Source organism: Bombina bombina, chromosome 5 (assembly GCF_027579735.1).
Source record: "Bombina bombina isolate aBomBom1 chromosome 5, aBomBom1.pri, whole genome shotgun sequence".
NCBI classification, from domain to species: domain Eukaryota; kingdom Metazoa; phylum Chordata; class Amphibia; order Anura; family Bombinatoridae; genus Bombina; species Bombina bombina.
This window is the reverse complement of record NC_069503.1, coordinates 284,061,291-284,080,596: the sequence shown is the minus strand read 5'-3', so window position 1 is coordinate 284,080,596 and position 19,306 is coordinate 284,061,291. Positions and strand designations below refer to the sequence as shown.

General features: G+C 34.9%; 1 protein-coding gene across 1 annotated transcript in view; it reads right to left on the bottom strand.

Annotated features, from left to right (window-relative positions):
- CDK14 (cyclin dependent kinase 14) overlaps positions 1 to 15,296 on the bottom strand; it is a 1,122,917-nt gene extending 1,107,621 nt beyond the window's left edge. Inside the window, exon 1 of the mRNA XM_053714025.1 lies at positions 14,755 to 15,296. Coding sequence (XP_053570000.1) covers positions 14,755 to 14,845 — 91 coding nt within the window. The 5' untranslated portion in view covers positions 14,846 to 15,296. The remainder of the gene's footprint in view (positions 1 to 14,754) is intronic.
- Positions 15,297 to 19,306: the final 4,010 nt, after the last annotated feature.

Genomic DNA, 19,306 nt, shown 5'->3' with positions numbered 1-19,306 from the left:
TAGCTCCCAGTAGTGCATTGCTGCTACTAAGCCTCCCTAGGTATGCTGTTCAACAAAGAATACCAAGAGAACAAAGAAAATTAGATAATAGAAGTAAATTCCAAAGTTGTAGAAAACCACATACTCTAACTGAATCATGAAAGTGTATTGTTGGCTTTACTGTCCCATTTATATTTGTCAACAGTGTTAGCAATAATGTTTGCACCAATGATTTATGATGTATAATACTTGAGACATGCACATTCCTGATACCGCTTCAGTATGATTTGATGGAACTTTCGATAAAGGATACAAAAAGAAACAGGCAACGCTGAAAATATAAGCAAACTAGAAATTCCAATTATAGCGTAGATCACAAACCACAGTCAGACAAAATTATGCTGTATGGGTTTTGCGAGAACATCACAGGTTGAGGGACCTGTATGTTGACTGATCCTTTTTTGTAGTGCTCAGTGATGCTAATAGGTGTCATGTGTAATAAACCAGTTGTGCTCCAAACCCAGAGAAATACGTGTGTATGTCTCACTAAGCAATTGGCACAGCTTGTTGGATTATCAATTTTGCTAGTTTTTATTTGTAAAATATCTTCTTATAATGTTTTTACTTGAATTTATCAAGCAGAAAGTGTCTGTTTCTGTTTAGTGACGTTGTCATCCAATATGGCAGTAGGTAATGTCAGTGTGTTTTTTGTCCATGTGCAAAACTAATGTTACAGTCAAACACTTAAAACATAATGTCCAGGGTTTATCAAATGGCCCTGTAAATGTGTCATTATGTATGGAAAATGTGGACTGTGATCAGGAAAAAAGGACTGGCTCATGTTAGGTATAGGCCATGTTCACCAAAAAAATAATAAACAATGAAAATGAGTCATTGTGAATATTGAGTCATCAGCCAGTAACATACAGAAAATAATTAAATTATAGTGTCATCAGACTCTCTATACTATATATACAAAAATGTTTGCATAGGAAATTAGCACATCCAGGCAAGTTCCCCATTTGCTTTTCCACAGCAATACAGAAACCACTGCTAGACAGTCTGTTTTGTTCTTGTTGGAACACTTCAATAGCAGATAGATTTCTGATTGATGCTTAGGTAAAGCTAATTTTAGGGTTAAATCAAAATTCATTAAAATTATGGTTTAGATAAAAATCTGAGATTAAAATCCTCCATGTCTCAAAAGTAAATCAATACAAAAATTTTGCATAGGAAATTAGCAAACCCAGGCAAGTTCCTGCTTGCTTTTCCACAGTAAAACTCCATGTACACTGTTACCAATGCCCAAGAGGATTCTGGGTAGGATATGCAAATGAGATATGCTGTGTTAAAATGCGATCACTGTGTTAAAACAGTATTTGAAGCAAAAAATCTGAGATTTGCATATCTAATTTGCATATCCTACCCAGAATCCTGTATTGATTTACTTTTGAGACATGGAGGATTTTACCATAATTTTAATGAATTTATATTTTATATATATATATATATATATATATATATATGCAGTTGTGCTCATAAATGTACATACCCTGGCAGAATTTACGATTTCTTGGCCATTTTTCAGAGAATATGAATGAAAACTTTTCTTTCACTCATGGATGAACTGGATGAAAGATGCAAGGGTCTGTCAGGAGTCCAGAAACTCATTGACCTTTTATACACACACACACATTTTGATTTCCATGTAGCTTTAAGATAAAAGAAAGTGAGAAATGTGTCAATCAGAACATATGTTTTAGATGGAATACCAGAAAACATTCAATTGATAAAAATAGGAAAAAAATTTATCTGATAGAAAACACACTGGTTTTAACACATAATTAGGTTAATAGGTGGTACGTACCAGCCATTTTAAGCTAAAAAAATATGACTTTTTGTTTGAAACGTCCTTACACTAGTACTGAATATGTATTTTAGGGCTCTGAAGCATACTGCATCTCATCACATGGTTAGGGGCCCAGCTGCTGCATTGCTAGATGAGCCAAGTTATTAGAGCAATATATTCTGGGCCCCACTAAGAACTGGATATTTTAAATTAGTGGTTTTCAACTAGTTCTGTTTTGGAACACACTTGGCATACTAGTGGGCCTCAGTGATGGCCCTGAATATTATTAATATGGCTGTGACACGTATATCAGTCCAGTAATATATGAATTTTATATATATATATACAGTATATATATATATATATATATATATATATACACACACACCACAACCTGCAAAAACTCATTTCAGGGAGGTGGCTTCACCGGCTGCTGTCCCCCCCCCCCCCACCACACATACAGCCACCAAACACTATATTACTCTCCCCATATAAACAAAACCAACAGACAAAGCATTATTCTATAACATTATTCTAAACCTTAGTATATTTATGTGAAATATGCCTGTAATACACACAGCGTGCATATCTACATATGCCTTTACTAACTACATCACATAGACAGTTATATGCAGCGATAATAATTACCTGTGATCAGCAGGCCTGTAATACACACGCAGCGCGTATATCTACATATGCCTTTACTAACTACATCACATAGACAGTTATATGCAGCGATAATAATTACCTGTGATCAGCAGGCCTGTAATACACACGCAGCGCGTAAATCTACATATGCCTTTACTAAATACATCACATAGCCAGTTATATGCAGCAATAATAATTACCTGTGATCAGCAGGCCTGTAATACACACGCAGCGCGTATATCTACATATGCCTTTACTAACTACATCACATAGACAGTTATATGCAGCGATAATAATTACCTGTGATCAGCAGGCCTGTAATACACACGCAGCGCGTATATCTACATATGCCTTTACTAACTACATCACATAGACAGTTATATGCAGCGATAATAATTACCTGTGATCAGCAGGCCTGTAATACACACGCAGCGCGTATATCTACATATGCCTTTACTAACTACATCACATAGACAGTTATATGCAGCGATAATAATTACCTGTGATCAGCAGGCCTGTAATACACACGCAGCGCTTATATCTCCATATGCCTTTACTAACTACATCACATAGACAGTTATATGCCGCGATAATAATTACCTGTGATCAGCAGGCCTGTAATACACACGCAGCGCGTATATCTACATATGCCTTTACTAACTACATCACATAGACAGTTATATGCAGCGATAATAATTACCTGTGATCAGCAGGCCTGTAATACACACGCAGCGCGTATATCTACATATGCCTTTACTAACTACATCACATAGACAGTTATATGCAGCGATAATAATTACCTGTGATCAGCAGGCCTGTAATACACACGCAGCGCGTATATCTACATATGCCTTTACTAACTACATCACATAGACAGTTATATGCAGCGATAATAATTACCTGTGATCAGCAGGACTGTAATACACACACAGCACGTATATCTACATATGCCTTTACTAACTACATCACATAGACAGTTATATGCAGCGATAATAATTACCTGTGATCAGCAGGACTGTAATACACACACAGCGCGTATATCTACATATGCCTTTACTAACTACATCACATAGACAGTTATATGCAGCGATAATAATTACCTGTGATCAGCAGGCCTGTAATACACACACAGCACGTATATCTACATATCTCTTTACTAACTATATAACACAGCAATAATAATTACCTGTGATCAGCAGGACTGTAATACACACACAGCACGTATATCTACATATCTCTTTACTAACTATATAACACAGCAATAATAATTACCTGTGATCAGCAGGACTGTAATACACACACAGCACGTATATCTACATATCTCTTTACTAACTGCATAACACAGCAATAATAATTATCTGTGTTCAGCAGTATACAATACACTTAGTTCCCTCACTGATCACCATATTTAATTTGGGCAGAAACTAAGAAAGTTGATATAAAGAGAAGGTAGCGACTAGATCCCATCCTGGTTAAAGGCCCTGTGATTTTTAAGCAGTCACAGATAGCAGCTGCTTGAATGGCTTTGTGTGTAATGCACAGCTGATATGAAGAGGTTAACCATGGCATATTGTATTTAATCTGAGGGCGTCTGGGAGCCGCTATTACAATGTGGGAGACTCCCAGAACTTCCAGGAGAGTTGGGATGTCTGTGTATATATATATATGATTAGAAAAAGACAATAAGTAAACCTTTTCCCGCACTACACATTAAGTCTCAAAAATAAAATTGAAACAATGAATCTGTGAATCGCTCAAAGCTAGACTCACACACGGTTGTCAAGATGCAACTAATATATATATATATATATATATATATATATATATATATATTACACAGAGGAAGTCCAGCACTCACTTACAAGCACTCAGCTAAGATTAAAAGCAAAAATGGAAGCGTTAGTTACCGCATCTGGCCAAATGGGACAAGCTCATGTACCACGTCAAGGTTTCTCCCAAAACCTGGGTCCCTTAACAGCCAAACAATGCAAGCTCTCAATCAAACAAACTGGGAATAAGTGAAGGGTGCACAGACTTATGTAATCACCACAAACATATACAAAACACGGAAGGGGACTGCACTCTCAGACAGGACTGGGTACACATCCAATGACCCTGCAGCATGCACAGCCCTGGGTGCTCACTAGCACTCTCAGGAAGCTGCACTGTCCCCAGAGTCCCAGGCAGTTAACCCCAGACAGGTCTGGGTGCAAGGCCCATAGGGAATATTGCAAAACAAATTAATGCAGCATACAGAGGACGTCCAACACTCACTTACAAGCACTCAGCTAAGATGTATATATGTATATATATATATATATATATATATATATATATATATATATATATATATATATATATATATATATATATATATACATATATATGTGTGTGTGTATATAAGACAATATTATTTAATTACATATTATATCATCCATGCACAACATGCACTCACTCCTCTCTTTTGGTTAAATTGCCCAGGTGGCGCCAAAGACAAAGGGTATACAGGAGAGCACTCACAGGTCTTACTCTTTCCAATGATAAAAGTTATCTTTATTTATATAAATCAAATAGTTTAGAAAAATTGTCCATATATGCTTTTTTATGGAACATAGGGGTAATCAAATTGTATGTATAACATCACGTATTATTATTTGTATGTAACTAGTTCCATGATCAGTTCTTATTGGTCTGGGGTTCCTTTACAAGATCTGGACTGCAGTTCGAATACCTGCAATTACAGGCTGTTATTGGATAGTTTCTTTTTATTATTTAGCCCCATTTGTGTTCTTCTAATAATGTGTTATCAATTTTACACCATTGCTTCAAACATCATATGCATTTCATAATAAGGCTTGAGTCCCTAGGGTTTGCTCTTATATAACCCATAATTGGCAAAAGATTTCATATATACAGGTATACCCCGCTCATACAGCGGGTTAGGGACCGGAGCTCCGCTGTAAAGTGAAAACCGCCTTAAAGTGAAACAAGGCAGTTTTGGCTTTCTTTTCACTTGCCAGTGTGTTTAAAAACTTAAAAACATGTTTTAACTAACTTATATTAGGTATACAATAGCGCTAAGTTTAGTTTAACACTCGCACAGCACAGTATTCAATAAATACTGTACCTGTAAAATAGTGACAATCACTGTAGTACAATTTGCCAGAGTATAGCACTGAGACACAGATTGCACTGTAATGCTATAAACAGAGTGAACTAAGCATAATAAAATGGTGGCAGTCACTTTTCTTGCAATATCACGAAGATTACAGCACTGTTTTAAAATCCTTGGAGGTTGAACTTCAGCTCCACAAAGCGCTGTATTAGCGAAGCGCTGAAAAGTGAAGCGCTGTAAAGTGAGGTATACCTGTATGTTGTTCACTGAGAGTGCAGGGATTTGAATGTAATGTTAACTTCTTTTGTTATAATATGTGGATCAATTGTTTTATGACCGTCTCAAGTTGAACATATTTTGGGTCTCAATATAACTACTTGTTTACAGTTTAAATCTCTGTAGTGAGAGGCTGCAACTGGAGAGTATTTCTCTATTTCAGGATTGGTCAGTTAGGTCACACACGTCTGATTTAGTCGGCCTAACATGCTGTATAATGACGAAAGCCCTACAACGGCTATTTCAAATCGGAGCAGTCAGTCTTTAGCTATACTCCTTCCTGAATGGCGGCATGAGAAGCCGTATCAGCTAAACGCTAAGGTATCTATTCTTTGTGCATCTCAATACAGTTACACTGTTGATACAATATTTTTAATTTGTGGTATGCTATTCATGGTCCTTCTTGATAGAGGTCTGCCTGACTTTTACACATATTACCATAACGGCATAGTCTTGTATTGGTATAATATTTACAACATTGAGGCGATGCTGTATATAATGTGTATTCAGAGTTTTCCCCTTTGCTTTAATAATCTTCAGTGATTGGTCATAACACAGGCTGACATTAAATGTATCATTTACACTCCAGGTGAGATCACTTTAACATCTCCATTTGTGCTTTATACATTTGTAAATATTCTGTTTGTTAAATATATATATAGTGAACGCTGCTGGATAAAATGGCACTAATATGTATATAAGTCTTTGGATATATTTTAACTTTATAATTAAGGATTAAAATAATATATTTTGTGTTTTTTGTGTGACTTTGGTGGGGTTTTATCTGGGTTCATTAAAAATTGTTATCTAAGAATCTAATGTACACAGTGTTTGTAGCACCTTGGAATTACATATTGTATGTTAAAATTATAGATTGTCTTGAAAAAGGCTGTCTGTATCAGCCGAAACGTTGACTTGTAAATTATCTGATTTATATAAATAAAGAGAGAGGGAGAGAGAAAGAGAGAGAGAGAGAGAGAGAGAGAGAGGGAGAGAGGGAGAGAGAGAGAGAGAGAGAGGGAGAGAGAGAGAGAGAGAGAGAGAGAGAGGGAGAGAGGGAGAGAGAGAGAGAGAGAGAGAGAGAGAGGGAGAAAGAGAGAAAGAGAGAGAGAGAGAGAGAGAGAGAGAGAAAGAGAGAGAGAGAGAGAGAGAGAGAGAGAGAGAGAGAGAGAGAGAGAGAAAGAGAGAGGGAGAGAGAGACAGAGAATTATTTAATGACTAACTAAAAAGAATTAGTTCAGCAATTCCTTTCCAATGTCATAAATATTTATCTTCCCCAGTTGTGCAATAAATAAATAAATAAATACATATATAAAATAATAATACTTTTGTATCAGCATTTGAAATAACTGATTTTGCCTTTGGTATCTCTACCTATACTGAACATTTCTATACTTATTAATAAAGGCCACTGGTTTTCAAAACTGTCCTCAGGCCTCCCTAACAGCCCAGGTGTTTTTTTCACATTTTTGGTGGCAAACTATTGATCATTGGGCCCTAAGTTTGGGATTTGGTATACATACAGAGATAAGATAAGGTAGCATTTGTGTGTACAGAAAGTGATAAAATAAGGAGATCTGATTTCCTTGCAAGCTCAACCCATTTCAATGGGTTATGGTGTCAAAGAACAAAAACAGCTATTTAATTTACAAAAACCAAAAAGAGCAATGTTCATACATTTCATACTTTGCTGCTGTTATATGTGTCATTGGAACACATTTAGGGAAAAAATACAATATTGCGGTTTATTGTACCTTGAAGAAGAAATCAAATATTTGCCAGTATGGCTTAGACTGGCAGTAACCATAGACTTTTAAAATTTGAAGTAGTTTAGTACATTTTAAGAAGGTTAGATATGAAAAAATGGCACTTTTCATTAGACAAAAAAAACTTAAAATCTAATTAATATCAATATTGTGTTGCCTGATTCTGGTCTAGATTACAAGTGAGTGCTAATTAATGCTCCCGCTCAAGGGTAAACTGCGCTAGAAGTAAGCTTTTTGTGCGCGTCAGTTTGCGCTCGTATTATGAGTTGAAAGTAATCTGTTTTCGCTCACACGCTAACCAGGCACATGTAAAAAGCCGAACTTAGAATATATAAAGAGCGTACAATAACGTATTCCCCCATAGAAGTCAATGGAGCAAAAAAAAGTGGGGGAAAAACACCCTACTCGCGCGCAAACCCGATCGTATATATTCTCAAGTGTGCTAACCCGACATGATTTCACATTCCAATGTTCTGCACATAGCAGAATATGTTCTATTTATTCATAAATACACATATATATCTATTTAAATATATATATGATTTTTTTGTAAAATATATATTTATACCTATATGTATAGATGATATATATATATATATATATAGGACTATATACTGTATATATATATATATATATATATATCTCAATCAAGCATTGGTTTTAAAAGCTCTTGAAAAAGACAGTTCAGTCCATCAAAACAATAAAATAGCTTTTGTATGTTTTATTACAAAAGCTGAACTACCGATATCAATCCGGTGAGTATCTTTCTTTTTGCCTGGATGTACTACTCTATTACACCGTATTCCAGTGAGCTTCTACACCCTTTGTGAACCTGTGCCTCCTTTGTGCACACATATATAGAAATATCTATTTAGAAATACATAGAACATATTATACATAAATACATATGTACACCAGTGGCGTAGCGTGGGGGGGGCCACAGGGGCGGTTGCCCCGGGCGCAAAATTATGGGGGGGCGCAAAAGCCTCCACCAGACAGTAGACTGTTGTGACAGTCCCAGACTCCAGCGGCGATTTTAGCAACCTTGCTGTTCTGTCTTGAGTCACTCTCAGTCTCAATCAATGCAAGTGTGAACTTCCATTGTTTGTCACTTTGTCAGTGTAGTCTGAGTCGTCACGGTCTGTGAGTCTCAGTCTGTGCCGCCGGCGCCTCCTGTAAGTGTGTGTAAATGTAATCTACTGTTTATCCGACTCTACAGTTTACACCACTAGCAAGGCACAGGCGGGTCCTAACTCCTCCCACTCCCAGCGCGCAGGTCAGGAGGGACTGAGGGAGCAATAAGTGGGGGAAGAGCCTGAGCCTGAGGACTGTCTCTAGCTCGTCGTGCCTGGTGCCTGCCCTGCCCGTGACTGTATATTGAAGCCTGGACCGGTAAGTAATTTGGGGAGGAGAGGAAAGGGATGTCGGTTGTGGCAGCGGCTTAGCCTTAGTGGCTATATATTTCTTGACTACAAATTGTCAGGACTCAGAGGACTGAGAGGAATGTTAACTGTTGGGAGGCTGGGGTGTAAAGGTGAGCTCAGTGTTCTCTTGGGCCTGGGTAGGAATAATCTGTCTGTAATCCTGTGCTGCTGAGCTCTGCTCCTGCTCCTCTCATCAGTCTGGATGCAGTTTGGCTGCAGTTACGTCTCAGGCTGGCTGCTGTGAGTTTCCATAAAAGTCCTGCTCTCAGGTCATCTACCGCATGCTACCCCCCTGCATGAGAAACCACTTCATTCCTGGGCTCTAGATTGTGTGTGAGAAGGGGGTGGTACACTTGTGCATTTGCATTAGAGAGGAAATGCAGATACATGGCTTATAGCAATGTCTATCTGCAGCAATATATCAATAAGTTAGAAATACTCAGCAGTGAAAGATAAAGGAGCCAATGACTTAACAAAAGGTAACATTTTCTGAACTTTTGGGATTTTTTCAAAACAGACAGCATCTTGCTTCAAATAGGATGTACATAATGCCAGCAAAGTTAGTTGTACATCATCAAATGTCATTTACAACTGTAGCAATAAAAGGGGTATGGAACCATTAATGTTTTTTGCATATAAAATATTTTTACAAATAATTGCAGTTTAAAAAAAAAAAAAAAAGTTAGCTTAAAGGGACATAACAGTGCTATATCATTTCATTACACTATTTCATGTTTCTGTGTTTAAGCCCTACAAAGGGGTTAAACACATGGTTAACTATGAGCTCAACCCCTGTATGAACAATAATAGTTATATGGAATGTGCACAAAAAATATCCTTTACCATCTATAAAGTTTTACTTTTGTATGAAAAATCTTAGCACTGTATCTTTACTACTCTTCTTTGATATTGACCTTAAAATTTCCTGCAGATCAGTTGGAACCCTCAGGAAAAAAAAAAAAGTTTAATGAATATTGGAAATTGTAACAAGTTTAATTTGTTTTATATGTAATTAAAACAAAAACCTGTCTCCTAAGTTGTTGAGCTGGCTCCTAGATTCAAAGCAAATTTGCCAATCCCTACAGACTGGTGCTAATGGGTTAGGGGGGCGCAATTCTTACCTTGCCCTGGGCGCTGACAACCCACGCTACCCCACTGATGTACACACATATAAACATATAGTATATATACACACACATATTTTGGCATGTATATGTATGTATCTCAAATCTCAATGTTACACATACACATCTTTAGGTATGTATATATATATATATATATATATATATATATCCTCCGTGTGTGTCTGCACTCCCAATGCTGTGTAGTCATCAACCAGGGTGCAAAGTCAAACAAGTATACAGTCTATATCCAATAAAGGACTGCACTCACTGGATTTAGTTTCAGAAACCTTCAAATATTTATTGTGGTAACGTTTCGGGGTTCGTCTGGTCTGAGGAAGGGGTCTGCGAACCCCGAAACGTTACCACAATAAAGATTTGAAGTTTTCTGAAACTAAATCCAGTGAGTGCAGTCCTTTATTGGATATAGACTATATATATATATATATATATATATATATATATATATATATGTATCTCAACGCTAAAGTTCTTTGCCTGCTTTTTTTTCTAACACCTGAGACCTCATATCTTTGAACCTTTATAACTTTTTTGTGGAATATTTTTTTTAATAATTTTTATTAGCTGGTGTTATTAAGTGTACTTTGTAATGTATTTTTGATGTGTTTTGTGAGACATTTTTGGTTGCAAAAGAGTTAACCAGAGCTATGAGGTTGCGCTAACCTGACGCAAGTTAACTTTAATTGCGCTTGTAATACGAGTGGCATACAATATTATAGCACATGTGTGATAGGGGTTTGCACGTGTGTCTTATATATACAATGGTTAACAGTATATTTAACTGATTTAATGCTGCCAAGGGGTTAAGGTCATTGTTTGTGTCCTATATCTTTTAAAAAAAATTGAGAAACTAAATGAATTTGTTCCAAAAACTTCTCACAGCTTGTAAAGAAAAACGGGATTTTCCAACTGTCTTTTAAATCTGTTGTAATAAATACTGATCTGCGGCCTCTAAGGCTTCTGAAATACTGATCTAAACTATGTTAGAAAGTTGTCAATCACTGATCTAAAGAGCACATAGGAGTCAATCACAATAACTGAGCTACTAAACAGCCCCAGAATGAAACTTAACATCTAACAAATGGAGTTAAAGCCTTCTAATTACAAAAAAAATCTGAAGTATTCCAAAAGATTAACATATTAAACACCATGTTTGTTTCAATTGTTTTTAAGAGGTCAAACTCCACCAACTACTTTTTTTTAACAGAAAAGATAAGATAATAAACTACAACATAGGGTCAGGTATGTGGCAAAGTGAGCCTTGTGATACCTGCCATGTGATCTATCCTTTTCAGGATTGGAAAACCCTACAAGTAAAACTGTTATAAAATACCTGACATTAAAGCAGAAATAATAGCAATTGTATATAATATTGTTGCCACATATTTTAGTATTTCTCATTCTTTTGTATCTTACAGCACCATAACTTACTATAATGAGTTCAGTAAACCAGAATAAAGCCTTCTTATGTAACTATTACCTATATATATTAACACAAAAATAAAATCTTCACTCTCAGGATTTTATGTATTTTTGGCTAGATTACAAGTGGAGCTCTAAATTTTCGCGCTCCCGCAAACAGGCAAATTTGCTTCTTTACAGGAGCGCAATAATTAACCAGCCATTAGAAGTGGTTTATTATTGCTACCACAAGCTCGCATTAGCAATTAGCTCTAAGAAAATTAACCAGAGATCCAATCTCTGGTTAATTTTCTAAAAGTGCCCCAAATGCCCTAAAAATATAAGGCATTATAGTTTTTTAATAAAAAATAAATCTAGGTTTTTTTTTTTTAATTTAAAAAAAAAAGTGCACTAGGCAGTTTTGGGGCTTTAAAGTTGGTGGGGTGTTAGAAAAAAAACGGAACTGTGTGTTCCCTGTAAATATATATGTGTATGCTTAAATACCTATATATTTACTGTATGTGTTAATATGTGTATATACAAATATTAACACATAAATATATATGTATATAATCATATACATATATATATTTATAAATGCTGCCCATCGCTGCATGACTGTTCCGGCATCAGAATGAGTCTCCCATTGGAGCCTATGGATTCGCTCTCTCGTGAGCACAATGCTTAAGTGCAATTGCACCAAACTTGTAATACCAGCGCACATTATTATTGTATTATATATTATACAAAGTGGAGAGCAAATATCGATATCTAGAATGCGATATTTAGCGCTCCACTTGTAATCTGGCCCTTTACATTTAAGGGATATATATATATATATATATATATATATATATATACAATTCCTCAGAAAAAAAAACTAATTTAATAAACACTCACAAATATATAAACTTATAAAAACCACCCCTCCGCCAACAACGTTTTGGAAATACACCAACACAATTTATAAGTGTACACTTATGTGAAAACCTGTTAGCACTGAAACCACACAACTGTTGGTTAGATTGTGCTGGTAATACAGACACAGGGCACATCATGAATGTGAAGGCATAAAATTATCATTATCCTCCAACAACAGTTACCTATATGATGTCTCATAAAAAAAGGAATGTGTAAAAAAAATTGCCTACAATACAAAATGATCCTGTGGATGAAAATATAAAATTATATGATATGAAAAAATGAACTTTGAGACAAAATATACAACAAAAAAAAGTAAATTGCTGCCATTCAGGATTTGCATAAATATGTCTATATTTAAATATTTTTAAAAGGAAGTTTAGTAATTGCAAAATAAATAACCACTGGCATTTAATGTAGATGGAAAGCTGCAAACCTATTTGATTAAATTCCCTATGAATCAATAAACATAAAGCACTTTGAGATAGAAACCCCTTGAACTAATAATAAGCTTATGTCTACAGTGGGACATAGAGTTAGGGGCATTTGTCATCACTAGTCAATATTGTGTACACAGTGTAATGTTATTTAGCAGTATACAATATATGGAATAACTGTAAACATATACACTGTTGTTTAATGAAAAAAACATTCAATTTCAGATTGTAATTGTCTTTTTTGTCTCAATAATTAACATTACATTAAAAATAGAGTGAAACGCATATATGATAGGTTTTTGTTATGATACATCAATTTGGAATATAGGTGATATATATAAGGTGAATATTATATGGTCTAGTTGGTGGTTATCCAACAGTTTAGATGATACAGTCTCTTTATTAGAACAAGCCAAGGCTAGAACAAGAGACAAGGCCGGAATCATCTAGGAAGAAATTAAGTGACACTAAATCATTGTGTGTCTCTCTCTAATGTGCACTAAATCAAATAAAACTGTAGTAAACTGAACCACGGACAATGTACGCAGCAACAGCACAAACCAATTTTACACTAATTTACACACCCATTGTATTAATAAAAATACATTTTATATTGATTTTATGCAAAAAAGTATTGTTGTTGGTTTATTTATTAATATAAACCAATCAACATATAATTTCATGTGCAGTATGTTTTTTAAATACTAAACGTTTACACGAATGACAGGTGAAAATGCTAATATAGAAACTACTTGAAATGTATCTGATTATTTTCTATGTATTTGTAGAATAATAAGCTGATACATTTACAATGAAAAGGGTGTGAATAATTATAGACAAATGTCATTTACAAATCTCCACAAAACTGGCACACCACCCATGCCATCTTTCTATATGTTTAGTCATTTCAGTTATTAATAATAAATATTTCTTTTGAATGCATCATATACAAGACAAAGACATTTTCTGAGGTGGATGGTCCAGCAGGTCTAAAATCTTTTACTTTAACTTCTAAGTATGTATGTATCATGCTAAATCACTGTGCACAATTTGTATCAAGTAATATATACAAGTCAGTTGTGTAAGACAATCAAATGTAGCCATGGATTGATATTTTGTTTCCCCCCATTAGTTATAAGACTTACTACAGGTGTAACTTAAAAAATAGAAAAAAAACTAAAACACTGAAAAGAACTAAATCTAGAAATATGCCAACATATTCAGAGAAAAATTAAAAACATTAAAAGCAAATATCTATCATCTGTCTATCTATGACACTTTTATATATTTATGATGTATATAATATCTATCTATCTATCTATCTATCTATATATATACATATATATATATATATATATATATATATATATATATATATATATATATATATATATATATATATATATATACAAATGTATATGTAATATTTAGATTACATATATTTACTTACATTGGATATATTACAAATATACACACACACACACACACACATATATATATATATATATATATATACATATATATATATATAGACATAATGATGTGTGTGTTTATAATACTACATAAACATATATAACATTAAGAATATACATGTGTACATTATATTAATATACAAGTTCACCATCCCACAACAGCAGTATGTAATGTTTCAATGCCAAGTTCTCCAGCATAGAGCAACATCTGTGCAGTGCATACCAGAAATCCTTTTCTCTCTATGAAGTTGTGTAACGGAAGTTACTTTCATAAAGACATCTCAGATCTGACTATATGAAACATGGGAAGAATAAAAAACTTACCTATTCTGCTAAAACTCTCTGATAAAGTTCTCCTCAACTTTTTCATTTTGCTGATTTTCTGGGTGGGTTGCGATTCTATCATGTCACACATCAATGCGGCAGTCTTTGTGTCCCAGATACGATATATTATTAATACTATGTTAAAACAAGACAAAACGTTCCACTTGGGGTATTTTTGACTTATCCTTAAATCCTGTAAGACGCCAAAACTTGTGGGGTTTTTTTTTTTTTTTTTTTTTTTTTTTTTTTTTATGTTTTGCACAGTGTTTGTGCCCAACTTCTTTGACTCATTTTAGTCTCTTCCTCGTTTAAAAACTGATTTTCTAAAATGACACATTAATTAAAACAAAGTAAAAAAAAAAAAGGTTCTCTAAAAAATTATGATTTTTTTTAAACACACATTTATATAGCTCACTGGGTATACGTAGAAAATCCCAAATTCATTCTGTAGACGATGCCCAGTATTCCAATGAAAAGATATATGAGGGATGTGGGAAAGCCCTTCTTGTAATTCAGCAGCTATTGCTGGTCCTGCAGCAGCTTCTTAGTCAGCTCAATGCTCTGTCTGTGCATTGGTCTGTCCCACCCCCTTCCCTGTCCTCGTCATTGTAGTGTTTATATTCTTAGTTTGAATGATGAAGCAGATCCAGAACTGAGCTTTTACTATGGGAGGATTCTGCAATGTAGTCAGTCTCTGGGAACCTCAATGCACAACACGTAGTTGCACTGAGCCACCTACTGGCCAAAATGATAACAACAAGCAGCCTGATTAATATAAATATCACTTTGGGTGCTTGTGTTTGTATTTCAAATACTTAGAAACATTTGAGAAAAATATATTGTTGATAAGTGTTGATAAGTGATGTATCATTTTCAGCATTCATACATATCCTCAGATACAAAACAAGTTAAAACAGTACTTACCCCAAGCCATGTTGATAGGTTTAACACAAGTGAAGAGAAAATAGATTATGGATACTTGGTAAACAGAATATTCAGTTAGATTTTATAAATCCGTTAAACCTAGCAGGACAGGTTTACACTATAATTAATTGAGAAATCTGGAACTATCATCTCTAGTGTTACTACAACTTATTACAATTGAATGTTGGTGTAAAAACAAACCTATTTTTTATTTTTAAATGAATTCACTTCTTTTACTATGTGTTTAAAATTCTACAAATGGGTAACAAAAATTGCACTCCTGGAACACCATCTCTCTGCTCCTTATGAGAATAATCCCAATGATTGGAGCATATGTATGTATGCTTCTTTATCATTGATTCTGCTGATGCATGCTCAAATGAAGTGGCGCATGAGCACAACTTTTAACCATGTACAGGGGTTAAACATAAATTAAAACAAAGGAATTTGTTAAAAGTAAAATGAAAAATTGTAGTAATTAACTAAACAAAAAATTGAAAACAATTAGCCAAATGTACAACAAAAACACATACATGATGCCACACTGCACAAATACTACACATACACACAAACTACACACACAACACTACACACATACTACATAAATACTACACATACACACTGCACACATACTACACAAATACTACGCATTCACACTGCACACTACACAAATACAACACATACACACTGCACACAAACTACACAAACATTGCACACACCACACTGCACACATACTACACAAATACTACACATTCACACTGCTCACATACTACACAAATACAACACATACACACTGCACACAAATTACACAAACACTACACACACCACACTGCACACATACTACATAAATACTACACATACACACTACTGCACACATACTACCCAAATACTACACATTCACACTGCACACATACTACACAAATACTACACATTCACACTGCACACATACTACACAAATACAACACATACACACTGCACACAAACTACACAAACATTGCACACACCACACTGCACACATACTACACAAATACTACACATTCACACTGCACACATACTACACAAATACAACACATACACACTGCACACAAATTACACAAACACTACACACACCACGCTGCATACATACTACATAAATACTACACATACACACTACTGCACACATACTACACAAATACTACACATACACACTGCACACATACTACACAAATACTACACATACACACTGCACACATGCTACACAAATACATATACACACTGCACACATACTACACAAATACTACACTTACACACAGCACACATACTGCACAAATACTACACATACACACTGCACACATACTACACAAATACTACACATTCACACTGCACACATACTACACAAATACAACACATACACACTGTACACAAACTACACAAACACTGCATAAACCACACTGCACAGATACTACACAAATACTACACATACACACTGCACACATACTACACAAATACTACACATACACACTGCACACATAATACACAAATACTACACATACATACTGCACACAAACTACACAGATACTACACACACAACACTGCACACATACTACACAAATACTACACATACATACTGCATACATACTACACAAATACTACACAAACAACACTGTACACATACTACTCAAATACTACACATACATACTGCACACAAACACTACACAAACCACACTGCACACATACTACACAAATACTACACATACACAATGCACACATACTACACAAAAACTACACTTACACACAGCACACATACTGCACAAATACTACACATTCACACTGCACACATACTACACAAATACTACACATTCACACTGCACACATACTACACAAATACTACACATTCACACTGCACACATACTACACAAATACTACACATTCACACTGCACACATACTACACAAATACTACACATTCACACTGCACACATACTACACAAATACTACACATTCACACTGCACACATACTACACAAATACAACACATACACACTACACACAAACTACACAAACACTACATACACCACGCTGCACAGATACTACACAAATACTTCACATACACACTGCACACATACTACACAAATACTACACATACACACTGCACACATACTACACAAATTCTACACATACATACTGCACACAAACTACACAGACACTACACACACAACACTGCACACATACTACACAAATACTACACATACATACTGCACACATACTACACAAATACTACACACACAACACTGTACACATACTACACAAATACTACACATACACACTGCACACATACTACACAAATACTACACATACATACTGCACACAAACTACACAAACCACACTGCACACATACTACACAAATACTACACATACACACTGCACACATACTACACAAATACTACACACACTACACTACACCTACAATACACAATCTAACATGAACACCCAACACAAACATGTTTTACGATAAAAATTAGGAAAGAAATTGGAGGGAGGATTACATTAATGTCAGTTCCCAATTAAAAAAAAATCTAAATTCAGAAATCGAATTCCCAATCAATTAAAACCATTGAAATACAATACAGAAATTAATTTCCTAACCCCACATAATGTATTAATATAATATTGTATAGTATAATAAAAAAATAGTCTTTGTTGTGAGATTTAATATCAGAATTCTGATGATTTTCAATGTTTGATATGCAACTTAACACTTAAACTCTGGTATTAATTTAAAGTGACACAAAACCCACATTTTTTCTTTCTTTCATGATTCAGATAGAGCAGGCAATTTTAAGCAACTTTCTAATTTACTCCTGTTATCATTTTTTCTTCGTTCTCTTGCTATCTTTATTTGAAAAAAGCAGAATTGTAAGTTTAGGAGCCCGGACCATTTTGGTTCAGCACCTGGGTAGTGCTTGCATTTAGCCACTAATCAGCAAGTGCTACCCAGGTGCTAAACCAAAAATGGGCCTTTACATTCCTGCTTTTCAAATAAAGATAGCAAGAGAACAAAGAAAGATGTATAATAGGGGTAAATTAGAAAGTTGCTTAAAATTGCATTCTCTAGGATGCTCTAGAGGTTCCGGTGGAGGAGGAGCTATACAGGTGTTGTTCAGAGAGTGGAGAAAACTCTGAGGGGGAAAACTGGCTTTAAAGGGCTGGAGGCAGACGCCTGAGGAGAGCTAACTGGATATGACTTTGTCAAAATAAATTCATATAACTTTTGTTCCTGGACATGGACAGTGAATATATCTCTACCCGTTGTTTGTAGCATAAAGAAATCTTATTTACATGACGGGTTAATAACATCTGGAAAAAGAGTAAAATATCATCTACAGGACTTTTTTGGTTACTACATTCAAACTTAGGAGCCTTGGTTAAAACTGCTTATCTGTGTCTTCTTGCTATAGTGATATTATTCCTAGCTGATTATATAGTCTTTTATATTGTTATACTTTCAGCTGATTTACTGATACTACTAAGGTATATACTTTGACCCTGCAAAAGGAAAAAGAAGAAAGATTTTTTTTTTTCTTTTTTTTTTTTTTTCTTTTTCCCTTACAGTAATTAAGGTATAACTGGGTCCAGGTGTCCTAGCAGCGAC